General features: G+C 40.7%; 3 protein-coding genes across 4 annotated transcripts; all 3 read right to left on the bottom strand.

Moving 5' to 3' along the window:
• Positions 1–1,029: 1,029 nt before the first annotated feature.
• On the bottom strand, positions 1,030–2,703 carry LOC117261770 (uncharacterized). The gene is made up of 4 exons (XM_033634263.2): positions 2,020–2,703; positions 1,716–1,799; positions 1,485–1,613; positions 1,030–1,403 (listed from the first exon to the last, which is right to left on the bottom strand). Exons 1-4 carry the CDS (start codon positions 2,357–2,359, stop codon positions 1,123–1,125), a joined length of 834 nt encoding a protein of 277 aa, XP_033490154.1. The 5' UTR covers positions 2,360–2,703; the 3' UTR covers positions 1,030–1,122.
• A 3,208-nt stretch (positions 2,704–5,911) lies between these two features.
• On the bottom strand, positions 5,912–17,190 carry LOC117269620 (uncharacterized). Of its 2 annotated transcripts, XM_078172508.1 has the most exons (11): positions 16,757–17,190; positions 16,453–16,536; positions 15,893–15,976; positions 15,162–15,245; positions 12,231–12,314; positions 9,206–9,289; positions 8,978–9,061; positions 7,252–7,335; positions 6,701–6,784; positions 6,482–6,607; positions 5,912–6,383 (listed from the first exon to the last, which is right to left on the bottom strand). In XM_078172508.1, exons 1-11 carry the CDS (start codon positions 17,094–17,096, stop codon positions 6,103–6,105), a joined length of 1,419 nt encoding a protein of 472 aa, XP_078028634.1. In that variant the 5' UTR covers positions 17,097–17,190; the 3' UTR covers positions 5,912–6,102. The 2 variants fall into 2 exon arrangements, with proteins under 2 accessions (XP_078028634.1, XP_078028635.1); XM_078172509.1 differs by lacking the exon at positions 16,453–16,536.
• Positions 10,662–13,171, bottom strand: LOC144458309 (uncharacterized). The gene is made up of 4 exons (XM_078172510.1): positions 12,757–13,171; positions 11,546–11,629; positions 11,311–11,439; positions 10,662–11,217 (listed from the first exon to the last, which is right to left on the bottom strand). Exons 1-4 carry the CDS (start codon positions 13,094–13,096, stop codon positions 10,937–10,939), a joined length of 834 nt encoding a protein of 277 aa, XP_078028636.1. The 5' UTR covers positions 13,097–13,171; the 3' UTR covers positions 10,662–10,936.
• Positions 17,191–17,563: the final 373 nt, after the last annotated feature.

Raw genomic sequence — 17,563 nt, forward strand, 5'->3', positions numbered from 1 at the left:
AGGCATTGAAGTCATAGTGGCCAAATGTGGAATTACAATGACTGCGTCCATCTCGTGATTCCACAGGGCCTAAAAATACCTTTTCCCATAGACTTACATTGTAAAGAGACAAATATCAATCAGTGGATACATTTCTTTTGAGCGTCACAACCACTGCGAATGATTAACTTCATGATCAGGATTTAATCCACTCGGTCTAATAACATTTCAAAAGTCTAGAAGAGCTGCACGATTACAACATTTTATCCCCATTCAAATTTGTAAAGCATTAAAGGGAAGTAGCCCGCTCGGCCGCCAAAAGTCTCTAGTGTGCCTGCTCAATGGGTCTCATGATGCTGGAGATACGGGTACTTTTACATTGTGGAAATCAAGCTTTTTTTTTGCTTTGTGCGCTACTGAGGAACTTTTTCTAACGCTGTATCCAGTCCTTTTTATACCTCCATAGTTCAGCCCTGATAAAATGTAACAGGAAGTTTATTCAAACAGAAACACTGGTGCATCAACACCTTGTTGTGCATGCAAGCATGCTGCCTTCTTCTCCTTTACATCTTCTTGGATTTTAACAGCAGTTGGCTACCAGCATATTAGGAGCCTTACCGCTATGTGAACTGCCTGTTATTGCATTTTAACTATATGTGCCTGCTGACTGGGTAACACCTCTGACACACCGACAAAAAAAAAGGAAATTGACCTTAAAGTCTGTTGAACGCCGTTTCGAGGAAACATGTTGTTCAACCCAAAAACTGTAGCAAAACAGTGCACACAGTTCTCAGATTGAATATGCCCCTGATCTCTCCAAATATTGGCCATCAACCCCAGAGTCTTTATCCTCATCATCAGACAATAGCTGGTGGGTTCTGATGGGTTTGGAGACTGGAGTTAATATATCTCAATAACATCTCACTCAGGCTCTACAGCATGGTTTGACCCTGTCACAGTTACAGTATGTGAGCATCAGTGGAGCTCATGTAAAATTTATATATGAAGACCTATACTCAGTGATAACAAACAAAACTTCAATGAGTCTTTGATTTATTTGAATATTGTTTTCGTGAGAAACACAAGAGGGAAGTCAGATTCAGGATCACATTACAGTATTTGATATTTGTGGTAACAACGTGGTTACAGTGTGAAGAGAAGAGAGCCACTGAAGGTGTTGTGGTTATTTGAATCATCATAGAGAGAATAATCTGATGGGAGAACCAGATGAATTTCATCTCCTGTCATCAGCTCCAAGACAACAGACTTCGTCAAATACTCAAGACCCACTTCTTCCTTCCGCTCATCATTATACATGATCCGCTGGTTGTTCTTGTATAGTTGTACACCCATTTTACCTGTGAGGTTACTACACACAGAGAACTGGAGATAGTAGACCCCTTTGACTGGTGCTGTGAAGAAACCTGCAGAGTAAGAGTAGAACATGAAAAACAGTGACAAGAGATACATGAACACACATGATCATGTGACCTGCAGTATATTACCTGTAGCTGGATTGTAAGCATTGCCAATGTTGGTGAAGACTTTGCTGTATTTCAGTGTGATGTCTGTGTTGTATGGTCCAACATGTCCTGCATCAGTCAGAGCTGCGTAAAAGGCCACCTTTGGTCTCTCTGTTAACACAAAAAGTCAATGTATGAATTTAAATTTTACCTGGACTAAATAAGTCATGTATACATACATATGTGTGTATGTGTGTGTGTTACAATCATCACCTGCATTTTCTCTCTCCAGCTGGTCAATCCTGGACTTGCTGAGGAGAAGTTCTCTCTCACTGCTGCTCAGTCTGGTCTGTAAGTCTGGAGTTAATGCAGTGACACTGAATTACAGAGCAGAGCAGACTGTTAACATGCACAACAAGTTATATACACTGTCCTGACCTTCATGTCATCTTTTGACCCAATTCTCATAAATGTGGTAGCAACTACTGTAAATGTCCATGACAACATCACACACTTCAGTCAAACTGTTAAAGGACGGCATCATCAACTCTTAACAGGAAGAGTAACCAGTCTGTACCAGAGTTCTCTCTCTGCAGCAGCTCCACGTGCACCTTGGTGACCATCAGCTCAGCTTTCAGGTCATTCACCTGGCTCTCACTGTCCTTCACTCTGGCCTCCGTGTTCCTCAGCTCCACCTTGAGCTCCACCACCATGTCTCTCAGTGCCCTCACCTCCGCCCAGATGTCAGGGGTGGTTTGCTCTGTGGTCTGCTTGCTTGATTCCTCAGCTGCATCTCTTGGAGCTGTCTCCTCAAACTCACTGATCTCACCCACCTGTCCGAGGCCTCCACCTTCCCCCTGAGCCCCTGACCCACACAGAGCCAGCAGCAACAACAGCAAACCAACAACAACCCTCATTGTCCACTTACACGTCTTCACAAAGGTACAGTGGTAGAGTTGGCCTGTCTTATGTAGTCTCCAAACTTCAGCTGGCTGAACCAATGGGAAAAACAACAAGTGTTTGTGTTTGATAGTTTGAGTCAAGGCCTCAGATGATTCAATATGATCTCTGTGCTGCTGAGAAAATACAAGCTGCTACAGGCTGCTGCAACACTTTGACTATGATCCCCTCTCATGCAGTCACAGCTGTGCATACACCCTGTTTATTAATACACACACAGACAAACAGTCACAGAAACACACTTATCCTAATGCTGAGGCCTTTTAGTGTGACTGAGGGTTATCTGATTCAATTCAGAGAAGGCTCTGTCTCACGACTCACCTCATTCTCTCTGATATATTATAAACCTAATATCAAAATGTCATGGGGTCAGCTAGTCATGCAGTCACTCTCACTAGGTATGAGGTAGGAATTCTCCTGTAGTATTTGAGTGAGTCACATTGTCATGGTTTTGTTTAGATTGTTGATTATGCAGTATTTTATCGTATTTTAGTTTTTTTCATCACGTACCTCAGATACATTTTTTAGATTAGCCTTTGCTTTGACATGAAATATTTTTCTCATGAATAAAAACTTAAAACAATAACTCTATAAATAATATTTCTAGCAGCACTATAGATCAACACTATAAATGTTTTTGGCTATGATTTATATGACATAAAGTCTTAGACATGAACACACCATAATTATTTTTCAGTACTCTTACTTTGATGCTGATCCAAATGCAGGTTAAATAATAATTTTACACAATATATTTCCAATATTTACGTTCATGTGTACAGACTGTTAATTGGAATAAAAGCTGAAAAGTTAATGCAATCTCCAATCTGTATTCAAAATGAGAAATATATTTTTTCAATGCTGTACCCTATCACTGAGGTACTCAAAGGTCTTAACACTTTGATGCAGGATCAAACTTTTGTCACTGGAGGGCGATATTTCCCTGCTGTATGTAATGTATCAGCTGAAGTAAACCATACAGACTGCAATCACCTCATATTGTGTTTCAGTGACAGAAACACATAGCCTGTGATTGATGATTGATGTGTTTTGTTTTTTTATTGGAAGCATGTTTATTAGCAGTATAATCAGGTTACCTGACCTTCATGTGTTGGAGGAGTAAATCCATGCAGACATGTGGAGAACATGTGGACTGCACACAGTGAGAAGAAGCCAGTCCAGTTTGAAACCAGCAGCTTATTTCTGTGATGCTGCAGTGCTGAGGGCTGCCGTCTTTCAATGTTGCTAGTTACTTTTAACAACAAGAGTTTACATACAAAACCTATAATCACTTCATAAATTACAGTGAATGTCTACAAAGTAAATAATCAGCTCCACTTCAACAAGGTACATCTTCAAAATGTCGCTTACACATTAACACATCAGTAATCCAGTCATAATATTCATTACACTCACAGGGACTTTTTTTCTACCTAATGAGTAGCCACTTACACTTTTGACATTGCAGGTACATTTAGCTCATAGTAATTATGTTATTTCACATAATTACGTTTTTGAATGCAGGACTTTTTACTGGTTTCTTAATTGTTGAAAATCTTGTTTTACTGACTGCTGACTCGTCATACCTCTTATCAGCCAGTAGGGGGGACAAAATTTCCAGAAATTGGATCAGCTGAAAACAACAAGTCATACATTCTGATACAAACCACATTTTTTGCCTCTTTTGATAATGTTATTTCCTCCTTTGTTGTGCTGTAGCCAACAGATAAAGGTAAGGTAAGTTTGTCATGCGTCTCGGATCAAAGATTTGTGGCTGTGGTTTACTTATTAAAAATAAATACTTCCTTATATTTATGTTCTATCTTTATTTCACGTACAGTGCACGTTGGCAGGAAATCTCAATCTGTTCCGTGCAACACTGCGGCTGCGATCGACCTGGGCCTCCACTTGAATGCCTGGCTGATATCTGAACTCTACTGAGTGCACTTTTCTCATTACTTAAAGGAATACCTCATCCACATCAATATCAATATCAATATCAATTATTCTTGCCGTATTATGATGAATTCTTGAAAAAATATTTTGTCTTTTTTGGATACCTCCAGTGAAGAATCCAAAAACAGCAGTCACTGTTAATCAATCAAAGTAAATGGGGACCATATTTGACAACTACAAACACACAAAACCATCTGTGTACAAATACTCACACAACTCATACAGGATAAACCAAGTCTCATTTATCCAGTCGTACCCTCAGTACTTCCCAAACACACTGCATTGCCTTGCCTTAGCGCTTTCTGTCTGGGACTACAAGGGAAACTTATATGCTTTTGCTTTTAGTCCCGTTTAGTCCTGTTTACTCGGAGTAATTTATTTATTTTTCTGTTTTTCGGTGTAATTTTTTCTGTTTTTCTGAGTATTTTTTTCCCTGTTTTTCGTGGTAATTTTTTCTGTTTTTCTGAGTATTTTTTTCCCTGTTTTTCGTGGTAATTTTTTTTCCCGAACGAGGAGACGAGATACTTCAAAATCTCGCAAGAAGCTCCCACCTGACACCTGCAAGTGACCCCTGCATCCATGGTGACTCCTGCTCATGGATGTATTTTGCATCCGTGCTCCTGCTCCTAGACAATTTCAACTACAGGATCAATAAGGGTAAGGCACGTAATTAGTTACACACAGGGTATGATAATCTAGCTATGTTTTTAACTGCATCCTTCTAGTGTAGGCCTATCGCTCAATGTAACAGGTTAGGTTAGTAACAGGTTGTAACAGTGTTACCTGACAACTGAAACCATGCCCATACACATTTGTCAGCTAACGCGAAAAACAGAAAAAAACAAAAAAAAATTCCCACGAAAAACAGAAAAAAATTCCCACGAAAAACAGGAAAAAAAATTCTCAGAAAAACAGAAAATATTACTCAGGATAAACAGAAAAAAATACACCAAAAAACAGAAAAATAAATAAATTACTCCAAAAAACTGAAAAAATTACTCCGAAAAACAGGGCTTTTTTTATTTGTCAAGTGAATGCAATACGCTTCCATACGTTTCCTCTCCGTTCACCGGAGGTATGCAGGAAAAAAACAAGTTTTCTTGACAAATTCAAGGTAACATGGCAAGATAACTGATATATTAATCATCATTTTGTGAATGAAGTTAACCTGGAAATCCAGACCCAAATCTAGCTGAGCAAATTCAAATTGTGCTCTCGCGAGAACTCTGGATTTGCAGGGTAGGATGAATTAGTCCTTTACAAGAAAGTGGAGTGCAGATCTCTGCCAGGCGACGAAGCCGCCACCAAGGCTGATTACAGCCACTGTAGACAATTCTTGTAATTCCAGCGGACATGGTGCAGAAGCGTCCAAGAAATACACGTCACAGATTTAAATGGAGCCACAGCATGTTGCACAGGGCAGATCGAGTTTTCCTGCTAACCTGCACTGTATGTGAAATATACAATATAATTATGAGGATGAATGTATTTTTAGAAAACATTTATATATGAAGACCTACACTCAGTGGTGACAAACAAAACTTAAATGAATATTTGATTTATCTGAATGTTGTTTTGATGTGATGACACAAGAAGGAAGTCAGATTCAGAATCACATTATTTGATACATGCAGTAAATGTACAGATGTTTGTCTTGGAGGCAGCATATTCTGAAGAACTGCAGTGTAGCCAGTAACAACAGACTCTGTGATGAATCAGTGACACAGCAGCCTGAACAACATCTTTACAGTGTGAAGAGAAGAGAGCCACTGAAGGTGCTGTGGTTATCTCCATTGTTATAGATAGCATAGCTGGATGGAAGCACCAGGTGAATTTCATCTCCTGCCATCAGCTCCAAGACAGCAGAGTTAGTCATATACTTCAGATGTGAAGCTTCCTTCCACTCCCCATTGTACATCATCCTTTGCTTGTTCTTGTACAATTGTACACCCATAAGACCTGTGAGGTTACCACACACAGTGAACTGGAAATAGTAGACCCCTTTGACTGGTGCTGTGAAGAAACCTGCAGAGTAAGAGTAGAACATGAAAAACACTAACAATTACTTTATGCACTGTAAATGAACATGAGCACACATGTTCATGTGACCTGCAGTATATTACCTGTAGCTGGATTGTAAGCATTGCCAATGTTGGTGAAGACTTTGCTGAATGTCAGTGTGATGTCTGTGTTGTATGGTCCAATAAATCCTTCAGTCAGAGCTGTGTAAAAGGCCACCTTTGGTCTCTCTGTTAACACGAAAAAGCACATTTATTAAACTTAACCTGGACTAAATAAGTAGTGTGAGAGTGTGTGTGTGTTATGATAAGAAGATTCATCACCTGCATTTGCTCTCTCCAGCTGGTCAATCCTGGACTTGCTGAGGAGAAGTTCACTCTCACTGCTGCTCAGTCTGGTCTGTAAGTCTGGAGTTAATGCACAGAGACAAAAAAAACAGTTAACATGCACAACAAACTATATACAGTATCTTGACCCTCATCTTATCTGTTGAGTTAATACTCAGATAAGTACTAGAAACTACAGTAAATGTCCATGACAAGATTCAACCACATTCAACTCTCAAAGTCCATCAGGTCCTCAGGTCTATTGGTCTAAATGGCAAAACTTTTCTCACCCTACACCTGTGTGGCTCCTTGTAGCTCAGAGATTTGGTTTAAGCAACTAAACTGAAATATCTCAACAACTACTGGAAGTTTGCCTTTACACTTGGTACATATTCAGGTACCTCTCAGGATAAACTGACACTTCGGTGATCTCTTAACTTTCCATCTAATACTATCATCAGGTAAAAATCTAACCTGCTGTTGAATAATAGCATGGACAATAAAAGGGCATGAAACTTATTAAACCATCATGTTTGTCAGTGAAATACCTGCATTCTCTTTTTCTAGGTCACTTGTTTTGCTCTCGGTAGCAGCCAGTCTAGTTCCCAAAGATATCAGGTCTGTGGCTTGGACTGAAAACAGAAGAAGTTCGATTTATGTTTGTGATGGTTATTGAATTCCAAAAACATCTTAAATGACAACAGCGCACTCAGCTGAGTGCATATTTCCACCAGGCATCCAGGTGGAGGCCCAGGCTTATCACACACACTCTTGTAATTCCAGTAGACAAAATGCAGCCCGGCTCAGAACCTGTGACATATTGCACAGAGCAGATTGAGTTTTCCTGCTGACATGCACTGTATGTGAAAAACTGATAAAATATCATGAAAGAGAGAAATGTATTTTAATAACTGAAACATAGCCATAATTCTTTGATCCATGTCATACATAACTGGAATTTCACCAGTAATAACTTTGTCTATAAGCTACTGCACAACAGAGAAGGAAATGACACCATTAAAACAGACAAAACAAAAATTACAGCCTTGCAGTTTATACCACCACAAACCAGTCAAGCTGCAGTTACAGTTTACATCCATCTCTGTCCAGACTCATATGTAGCCATGGCAGAAGACAGTGCTTCACATGTGGGTGTTGCTGCTAAGAAGCTACAAATTCTAAAATGTGGATGCTTCACACACATCTTCAACCCAGCCTGCCATAATCAGGACAGTTCTAGGTGGTCACCCAAGATTAGAATCACCAAATCAGTGTCCAACCAAATGTCTCCCCTTCTGTTCCTGAATTATCTATCCATCCATTTTAATCCCTTTATCCACGGCTGGGTCACGGGTGCAGCAGGTCAAGCAAAGCTCCCCAAATGTCCCTCTCCCCAGCAACACCTTCCAGCTCCTCCTGTGGACCCCAAGGTGTTCCCAGGCCAGATGAGATATATAATCCCTCCAGAGTGTTCTGGGTCTGCCCTGGGGCCTCCTACCAATGGGATGTGCCCCCAAACACCTCCAGCAGGAGGCGCCCAGGAGGCATCCTGATCAGATGCCTGAACCACCTCAACTGACCCCTTTCGACGCGAAGGAGCAGTGGCTCTACTCCGAGCTCCCTCCGGATGTCTGAGTTATGGCGTTGAGTAACGGCCAAAAAAGTGTTTTGCAGAACATTATGATGTCACAGTGAAGGTGGCCTTTGCTCTATTGGACATAAAATGTCATCATTTTATCTTGTCAGACATTTGTGTGAAATGAATGCTAAATATATGTTTTGTGAGGTCACATTGACCTGGACCTTCAATCACCAAAATCTAATCAGTTTATTGTTTTTCCTCAAGGTGTTACTGAAATATCAAATTCATGAGAATGGGACTGACAGACAAACGAACAGATGGACGGACAACCCAAAAACATAAGACAGCTAACACAGGCGTAGAGGCATTAAAATGTGGATTTCTGGAAAACTTGGGCCCCTTACCGACCATTAAAAAGAAGTGAGGAGTCAGCAGTCAATAAAATAGGATTTTGAACAACTATGAATCAGCGCAACAATGAGAGGTCCTTGAGCAACCAGTCATAAATGTACACACAAAATATGAGGCTGACAGGATAGGTCCAGTGTTATGCAAGATTAGCTGCAGACAGCCGAATACACACACACACATACTACATGTGCATGTGAAACTTAGAATTAAAGTCAAAATAATAGCATATAAAATTACAAACCATGAAACTTATTAAACCATCATGTTTGTCAGTGAAATACCTGCATTCTCTTTTTCTAGGTCACTTGATTTGCTTTCTGTGGCAGTCAGTCTAGTTTCCAAAGATGTCAGGTCTGTGGCTTGGACTGAAAAACAGAAGAAGTTTGATGTTTGTTTTCTGTTGTATTTTTATATTTTTCATTATTAACCTGTCCATACCATAAATGATTTTTAAAGATGTATTCTGGAGCTCATAATAAGTGCATCAGTGCACTGACACATTTCATCACCTGCATTTTCTCTCTCCAGCTGGTCAATCCTGGACTTGCTGAGGAGAAGTTCACTCTCACTGCTGCTCAGTCTGGTCTGTAAGTCTGGAGTTAATGCAGTCACAGTGAATTACAGAGCAGAGCAGACTGTTAACATGCAGAGTCTGTTAAACTAGTATTCAAACAGCCACTGTAAATATCCATGACAAGACGACACATCAAACTCTTCAAGGACAACATTATTAACAATCAACAGGAAATGTGCCCAGTCTTTACCAGAGTTCTCTCTCTGCAGCATCTGCACAAACACCTTGAGCTCCACCACCATGTCTCTCAGTGCCCTCACCTCCGCCCAGATGTCAGGGGTGGTTTGCTCTGTGGTCTGCTTGCTTGATTCCTCAGCTGCATCTCTTGGAGCTGTCTCCTCAAACTCACTGATCTCACCCACCTGTCCGAGGCCTCCACCTTCCCCCTGAGCCCCTGACCCACACAGAGCCAGCAGCAACAACAGCAAACCAACAACAACCCTCATTGTCCACTTACACGTCGTCACAAAGGTACAGTGGTAGAGTCGGCCTGTCTTATGTAGTCTCCAAACTTCAGCTGGCTGAACCAATGGGAAAAACAACAAGTGTTTGTGTTTGATAGTTTGAGTCAAGGCCTCAGATGATTCAATATGATCTCTGTGCTGCTGAGAAAATACAAGCTGCTACAGGCTGCTATGTAATCCAGAATACTTTGCCAGGTGGAGGGAGATTGAGGTTGCTAAAACAGAGGAATATCCATTTCAAGCTGCAATTGGGGAAAAGAGTTCACTGCATAATTTTGACTGATTTGAGAAATCTGTGGATTTGTTTGCCACTTAAGTTGTGGAACAAGTTCGTAGCCCAAAATGATTTAAAAGAGGCTGTCAAAGTATTGAGATGGTCAGCATATGACCCAGATTTTGCACTTGATAGATTAGATGTAAGATTGAAGGAGTGGGTGGCTCAAGGCTTAACAGAACACTGCAATTTACTTAAATAGAACAGCCACAAAATAACAGGAGAGCTATTATATTATGATTTTCGCTATTTATGTTCATGTGCACAGACTGTTAATTGAAATGAAGTTGAATATTTAATGCAATCTCTAATCTTTATGCAAAATGAGAAACACATATTTTTTCCAAGCTTGTATCCTCCCCCTGAAGTACTCCAAAGTCTGTGCAAACACTTTGAGGCAGAACTTTCATCACTGGAGGGCAGTATTTCCCTGCTGTATGACATGTATCAGCTGTAGTAAATCAAATGGTAACAAGTGCTCATGATAGCAGGTATATTCATATTATCTCTGTACTCACAATGACATACACCGACACATATGGTTGACTGACTGATGTCTGATGAAGTGGGGGGCACATTTTATTGTGTTGATTTGCAATATGACCGGAGCACCAGGAGAAAACCCAGAATTGAATCCAAACAGTCACAGTATGTAACATCAGTGTAGTTTATTCTTAGTTTCTCTGTGAAGACCTAAACACAATGAGAGCAGACACAACTTCAATGAGTCTCTGATTTCCTTAAATGTTTTCATGTGATGACACAAGAGGGAAGTCAGATTCAGATATGATATATGAAGTAAATGTACAGACATTTGTTTTGGAGGCAGCAGTGCAGAGATATATCAGCGTCTTCTAAAGAATCACAGTGTATTCAATAACAACAGAGTTTGTGACAAGTCAATCACACATCAGCCTGAACAACATCTTTACAGTGTGAAGAGAAGAGAGCCACTGAAGGTGCTGTGGTTATTTGGACTGTCAACGACAGAACGGCCTGATGGGAGAACCAGGTGAATTTCATCTCCTGTCTTCAGCTCCAAGACAACAGAGTTAGTCAAATACTCAGCACCTCCTTCTTCCTTCCGCTCGTCATTATGCATAATTTGCTGGTTGTTCTTGTATAATTGTACACCCATATAACCCTGAAGGTTACCACACACAGTGAACTGGAGATAGTAGACCCCTTTGACTGGTGCTGTGAAGAAACCTGCAGAGTAAGAGTAGAACATGAAAAACAGTAACAACCTATTTCTGTAGATCTATTAGACCACACATGATCATGTGACCTGCAGTATATTACCTGTAGCTGGATTGTAAGCATTGCCAATGTTGGTGAAGACTTTGCTGTATTTCAGTGTGATGTCTGTGTTGAATGGTCCAAGAGTTCCTGCATCAGTCAGAGCTGTGTAAAAGGCCACCTTTGGTCTCTCTGTTAACACAAAAAGTCAATGTATGACTTTAAATTTTACCTGGACTAAGTAAGTCATGTATACATACATATGTGTGTATGTGTGTGTGTGTGTTAGAATCATCACCTGTATTTGCTCTCTCCAGCTGGTCAATCCTGGACTTGCTGAGGAGAAGTTCACTCTCACTGCTGCTCAGTCTGGTCTGTAAGTCTGGAGTTAATGCAGTGACACTGAATTACAGAGCAGAGCAGACTGTTAACATGCACAACAAGTTATATACACTGTCCTGACTCTCATCTTATCTGTTGACCCTGTACATGTACTAGAAACTACTGTAAGTGACGAGAGAAAACCACATTCAACTCTCACTGTCCAGGAGGTGCTCATGCCCAAATGGCAAAATAGATAATCTGTCAGTGCTGCCCAAAACAACCAATATGACTGTTACAAATGATTCACATAAGACATTTCTCATCTGACACCTGTGTGGTTTCTCTGAGCTCGAGAAACATGTGAAAATGTGTGAAAGAATGATTTGATATCCAGTAGGGTTTGTTATGTTTTGATAGCATTAGTATGTGTAGAGGAAGTTTTTGTTTTTTAAATGTAGAGTTAAATGAACAAAATATGGTTTTGAGATGAAAATGAAATATTTCTCTAATTAATGTGATGTAGGTGTGTTGCTGTGTTAAAAGGTCAAAAAAGTAGGCCTATCTTATGTAGACATTGGTTAGCAATTTTGAAAAAAAAAAAAGTACAGAAAAAATACACCACAAAACTTATTAAACCATCATGTTTGTCAGTGAAATACCTGCAGTCTCTTTTTCTAGGTCACTTGTTTTGCTCTCGGTGGCAGTCAGTCTAGTTTCCAAAGATATCAGGTCTGTGGCTTGGACTGAAAACAGAAGTTTTATATTTGTGTTTTATTTCTAATAAAATGTTGCTAAATTAACCTGTCCATACCATAATGATTTTTAAAGATTTATTCTGGAGCTCATATTAAGTGCATCAGTGCACTGACACATTTAATCACCTGCATTTTCTCTCTCCAGCTGGTCAATCCTGCACTTGCTGAGGAGAAGTTCACTCTCACTGCTGCTCAGTCTGGTCTGTAAGTCTGGAGTTAATGCAGTGACAGTCAATTACAGAGCAGAGCAGACTGTTAACATGCACAACAAGTTATATACAGTATCCTGACCCTCATGTCACATTTTGACCCAATTCTTAAAAATGTGGTAGCAACTACTGTAAATGTCCATGACAACATCACACACTTCAGTCAAACTGTTAAAGGACGACATCATCAACTCTCAACAGGAAGAGTAACCAGTCTGTACCAGAGTTCTCTCTCTGCAGCAGCTCCACGTGCACCTTGGTGACCATCAGCTCAGCTTTCAGGTCATTCACCTGGCTCTCACTGTCCTTCACTCTGGCCTCCATGTTCCTCAGCTCCACCTTGAGCTCCACCACCATGTCTCTCAGTGCCCTCACCTCCGCCCAGATGTCAGGGGTGGTTTGCTCTGTGGTCTGCTTGCTTGACTCCTCAGCTACATCTCTTGGAGCTGTCTCCTGAAACTCACTGATCTCACCCACCTGTCCGAGGCCTCCACCCTCCCCCTGAGCCCCTGACCCACTCAGAGCCAGCAGCAGCAACAGCAAACCAACAACAACCCTCATTGTCCACTTACACGTCTTCACAAAGGTACAGTGGTAGAGTTGGCCTGTCTTATGTAGTCTCCAAACTTCAGCTGGCTGAACCAATGGGAAAAACAACAAGTGTTTTTGTTTGATAGTTTGAGTCAAGGCCTCAGATGATTCAATATGATCTCTGTGCTGCTGAGAAAATACAAGCTGCTACAGGCTGCTTTTAGACCTTTGGTGTGTTTATGCAATCCACAGTACTTTGCTAAGTGGAGGGAGATTGAAAAGGCTAAGACAGAGGAATATCCATTTCAAGGTGCAATTGGGGAAAAGGGTTCACTGCATAATTTAACTGATTTGAGAAATCTGTGGATTTGTTTGCCACTTAAGTTGTGGAACAAGTTCGTAGCCCAAAATGATTTAAAAGAGGCTGTCAAAATATTGAGATGGTCAGCATATGACCCAGATTTTGCACCTGATAGATTAGATGTAAGATTGAAGGAGTGGATGGCTCAAGGCTTAACGGAATACTGTACTTGATTTCATCACACGTCAATGATGAGTTGTCAAAATTGCTCCATGTGGTTTATTTGACATAAACACCCATGAGTGTTCAACAAACCATACTTATTTTCCACTAAATTTATTATGATGCAGATCTGAATGCAGGTAAAATAATATATTTAGAGGACTTTGTTGCCTAGGCTGACATGTAGCTCTCCTGTTATTTTGTGGCTGTTTAAGTAAATGAAGTATCTTTGCTATTTATGTTCATGTGCACAGACTGTTAATTGAAATGAAGTTGAATATTTAATGCAATCTCTAATCTTTATGCAAAATGAGAAACACATATTTTTTCCAAGCTTGTATCCTCCCACTGAAGTACTCCAAAGTCTGTGCAAACACTTTGAGGCAGAACTTTCATCACTGGAGGGCAGTATTTCCCTGCTGTATGACATGTATCAGCTGTAGTAAATCAAATGGTAACAAGTGCTCATGATAGCAGGTATATTCATATTATCTCTGTACTCACAAAGACATACACCGGCACATATGGTTGACTGACTGATGTCTGATGAAGTGGGGGGCACATTTTATTGTGTTGATTTGCAATATGACCGGAGCACCAGGAGAAAACCCAGAATTGAATCCAAACAGTCACAGTATGTAACATCAGTGTAGTTTATTCTTAGTTCCTCTGTGAAGACCTACACACAATGAGAGCAGACACAACTTCAATGAGTCTCTGATTTACTTAAATGTTTTCATGTGATGACACAAGAGGGAATTTAGATTCAGATATGATATATGAAGTAAATGTACAGACATTTGTCTTGGAGGCAGCAGTGCAGAGATATATCAGCATCTTCTAAAGAATCACAGTGTATTCAATAACAACAGAGTTTGTGACAAGTCAATCACACATCAGCCTGAACAACATCTTTACAGTGTGAAGAGAAGAGAGCCACTGAAGGTGCTGTGGTTATTTGCATTGTCATAGAGAGAATAGCTTGATGGGAGAACCAGGTGAATTTCATCTCCTGCCATCAGCTCCAAGACAATAGAGTTAGTCAAATAATAAGAATGTCCTTCTCTAATCCACTCATCATTATACATAATGCGCCTGTTGTTCTTGTACAATTGTACACCCATATAACCCTGAAGGTTACCAAACACAGTGAACTGGAGATAGTAGACCCCTTTGACTGGTGCTGTGAAGAAACCTGCAGAGTAAGAGTAGAACATGAAAAACACTAACAACCAATTTATGTAGATCTATTAGAGCACACATGGTCATGTGGCCTGCAGTATATTACCTGTAGCTGGATTGTAGGCATTGCCAATGTTGGTGAAGACTTTGCTGTATTTCAGTGTGATGTCTGTGTTGAATGGTCCAAGAGTTCCTGCATCAGTCAGAGCTGTGTAAAAGGCCACCTTTGGTCTCTCTGTTAACACAAAATGTCAAAAAGTCAATGTATGACTTGAAATTTTACCTGGACTAAATAAGTCACGCATACATACAGATATGTGTGTGTGTGTGTTTTTTTTGTGTGTGTGTGTGTGGGTGTGTGTGTGTGTGTGTGTGTGTTACAATCATCACCTGCATTTTCTCTCTCCAGCTGGTCAATCCTGGACTTGCTGAGGAGAAGTTCACTCTCACTGCTGCTCAGTCTGGTCTGTAAGTCTGGAGTTAATGCAGTCACAGTGAATTACAGAGCAGAGCAGACTGTTAACATGCACAACAAGACCATCAGCTCAGCTTTCAGGTCATTCACCTGGCTCTCACTGTCCTTCACTCTGGCCTCCATGTTCCTCAGCTCCACCTTGAGCTCCACCACCTTGTCACATGAATCAATGTTCCTACACTGGATCATTCATATTGTTCTATTATAACTATTGGCTCATTAAGTAAACAAGTGGGTTAACTGCACCTTGTTCAGAATTAAAAAACTCCCACACAACATCTTCCATCATTTATTATTTAACATGTAACACTTAGCTCCCATGATATATCAGCTGATATGCCTCATTCATTCATCATATGTGTTCACAAGAGCACCAAGGACATGACTGTAACCCCTAACATCACAATATATTCATCTAAATCTGCAATATCAAAATGGATCTGTTGTAAAACACTGACACATTAAGAGTCACTGTTGTTACTGTAATATTTTGACAGTTTCTTGGCTCTTTTTCCTTTCTAAATAAAATAAATATGAAATTATGCTTAACAATATGTATATGGAACCCTACCACAGGTTAAAATAATTAGATAGAAAATAATAAACCATGAAACTTATTAAACCATCATGTTTGTCAGTGAAATACCTGCATTCTCTTTTTCTAGGTCACTTGTTTTGCTCTCAGTGGCAGTCAGTCTAGTTCCCAAAGATATCAGGTCTGTGGCTTGGACTGAAAACAGAAGAAGTTTGATTGTGTGTGTGTTTTATTTTATTTCTAATAAAATGTTGCTAAATTAACCTGTCCATACCATAATGATTTTTAAAGATTTATTCTGGAGCTCATAATAAGTGGACCTGCATTTGTATAGTGCCTTTCTAATCATCTAGTGACCACTCAAAGCGCTTTTTACACTTCAAGTCACATTCACACACACATTCATACACTGGTGGCCGAGGCTACCATACAAGGTGCCACCTGCTACTCAGTTTTAACACACTCACACACCGATGGAACAGCCATCGGGAGCAATTTGGGGTACAGTATCTTGCTCAAGGATACTTCGACATGCAGCCTGGAGGAGCCTGGGATCGAACCACTGATCTTTCGATTGGTGGACGACCCGCTCTACCTCTGAGCCACAGCCGCCCACGAATAAGTATAATAATGCATAATAAGTGCATCAGTGCACTGACACATTTCATCACCTGCATTTTCTCTCTCCAGCTGGTCAATCCTGCACTTGCTGAGGAGAAGTTCACTCTCACTGCTGCTCAGTCTGGTCTGTAAGTCTGGAGTTAATGCAGTGACAGTGAATTATAGAGCAGAGCAGACTGTTAACATGCACAATGAGTTGTACACAGCATCTTGACCCTCATGTCATCTTTTGACCCAATGCTCAAAAATGTGGTAGCAACTACTGTAAATGTCCATGACAACATCGCACACTTCAGTCAAACTGTTAAAGGACGACATCATCAGCTCTCAACAGGAAGAGTAACCAGTCTGTACCAGAGTTCTCTCTCTGCAGCAGCTCCACGTGCACCTTGGTGACCATCAGCTCAGCTTTCAGGTCATTCACCTGGCTCTCACTGTCCTTCACTCTGGTCTCCATGTTCCTCAGCTCCACCTTGAGCTCCACCACCATGTCTCTCAGTGCCCTCACCTCCGCCCAGATGTCAGGGGTGGTTTGCTTTGTTGTCGACTCAGCCGATTCCTCAGCTGCATCTCTTGGAGCTGTCTCCTCAAACTCACTGATCTCACCCACCTGTCTGAGGCCTCCACCCTCCCCCTGAGCCCCTGACCCACTCAGAGCCAGCAGCAGCAACAGCAAACCAACAACAACCCTCATTGTCCACTTACACGTCTTCACAAAGGTACAGTGGTAGAGTTGGCCTGTCTTATGTAGTCTCCAAACTTCAGCTGGCTGAACCAATGGGAAAAACAACAAGTGTTTTTGTTTGATAGTTTGAGTCAAGGCCTCAGATGATTCAATATGATCTCTGTGCTGCTGAGAAAATACAAGCTGCTACAGGCTGCTTTTAGACCTTTGGTGTGTTTATGCAATCCACAGTACTTTGCTAAGTGGAGGGAGATTGAAAAGGCTAAGACAGAGGAATATATATTTCAAGCTGCAATTGGGGAAAAGAGTTCACTGCATAATTTAACTGATTTGAGAAATCTGTGGATTTGTTTGCCACTTAAGTTGTGGAACAAGTTCGTAGCCCAAAATGATTTAAAAGAGGCTGTCAAAATATTGAGATGGTCAGCATATGACCCAGATTTTGCACCTGATAGATTAGATGTAAGATTGAAGGA

The sequence above is a fragment of the Epinephelus lanceolatus genome, chromosome 11 (genome assembly GCF_041903045.1).
Source record: "Epinephelus lanceolatus isolate andai-2023 chromosome 11, ASM4190304v1, whole genome shotgun sequence".
Taxonomy (NCBI): Eukaryota; Metazoa; Chordata; class Actinopteri; order Perciformes; family Serranidae; genus Epinephelus; species Epinephelus lanceolatus.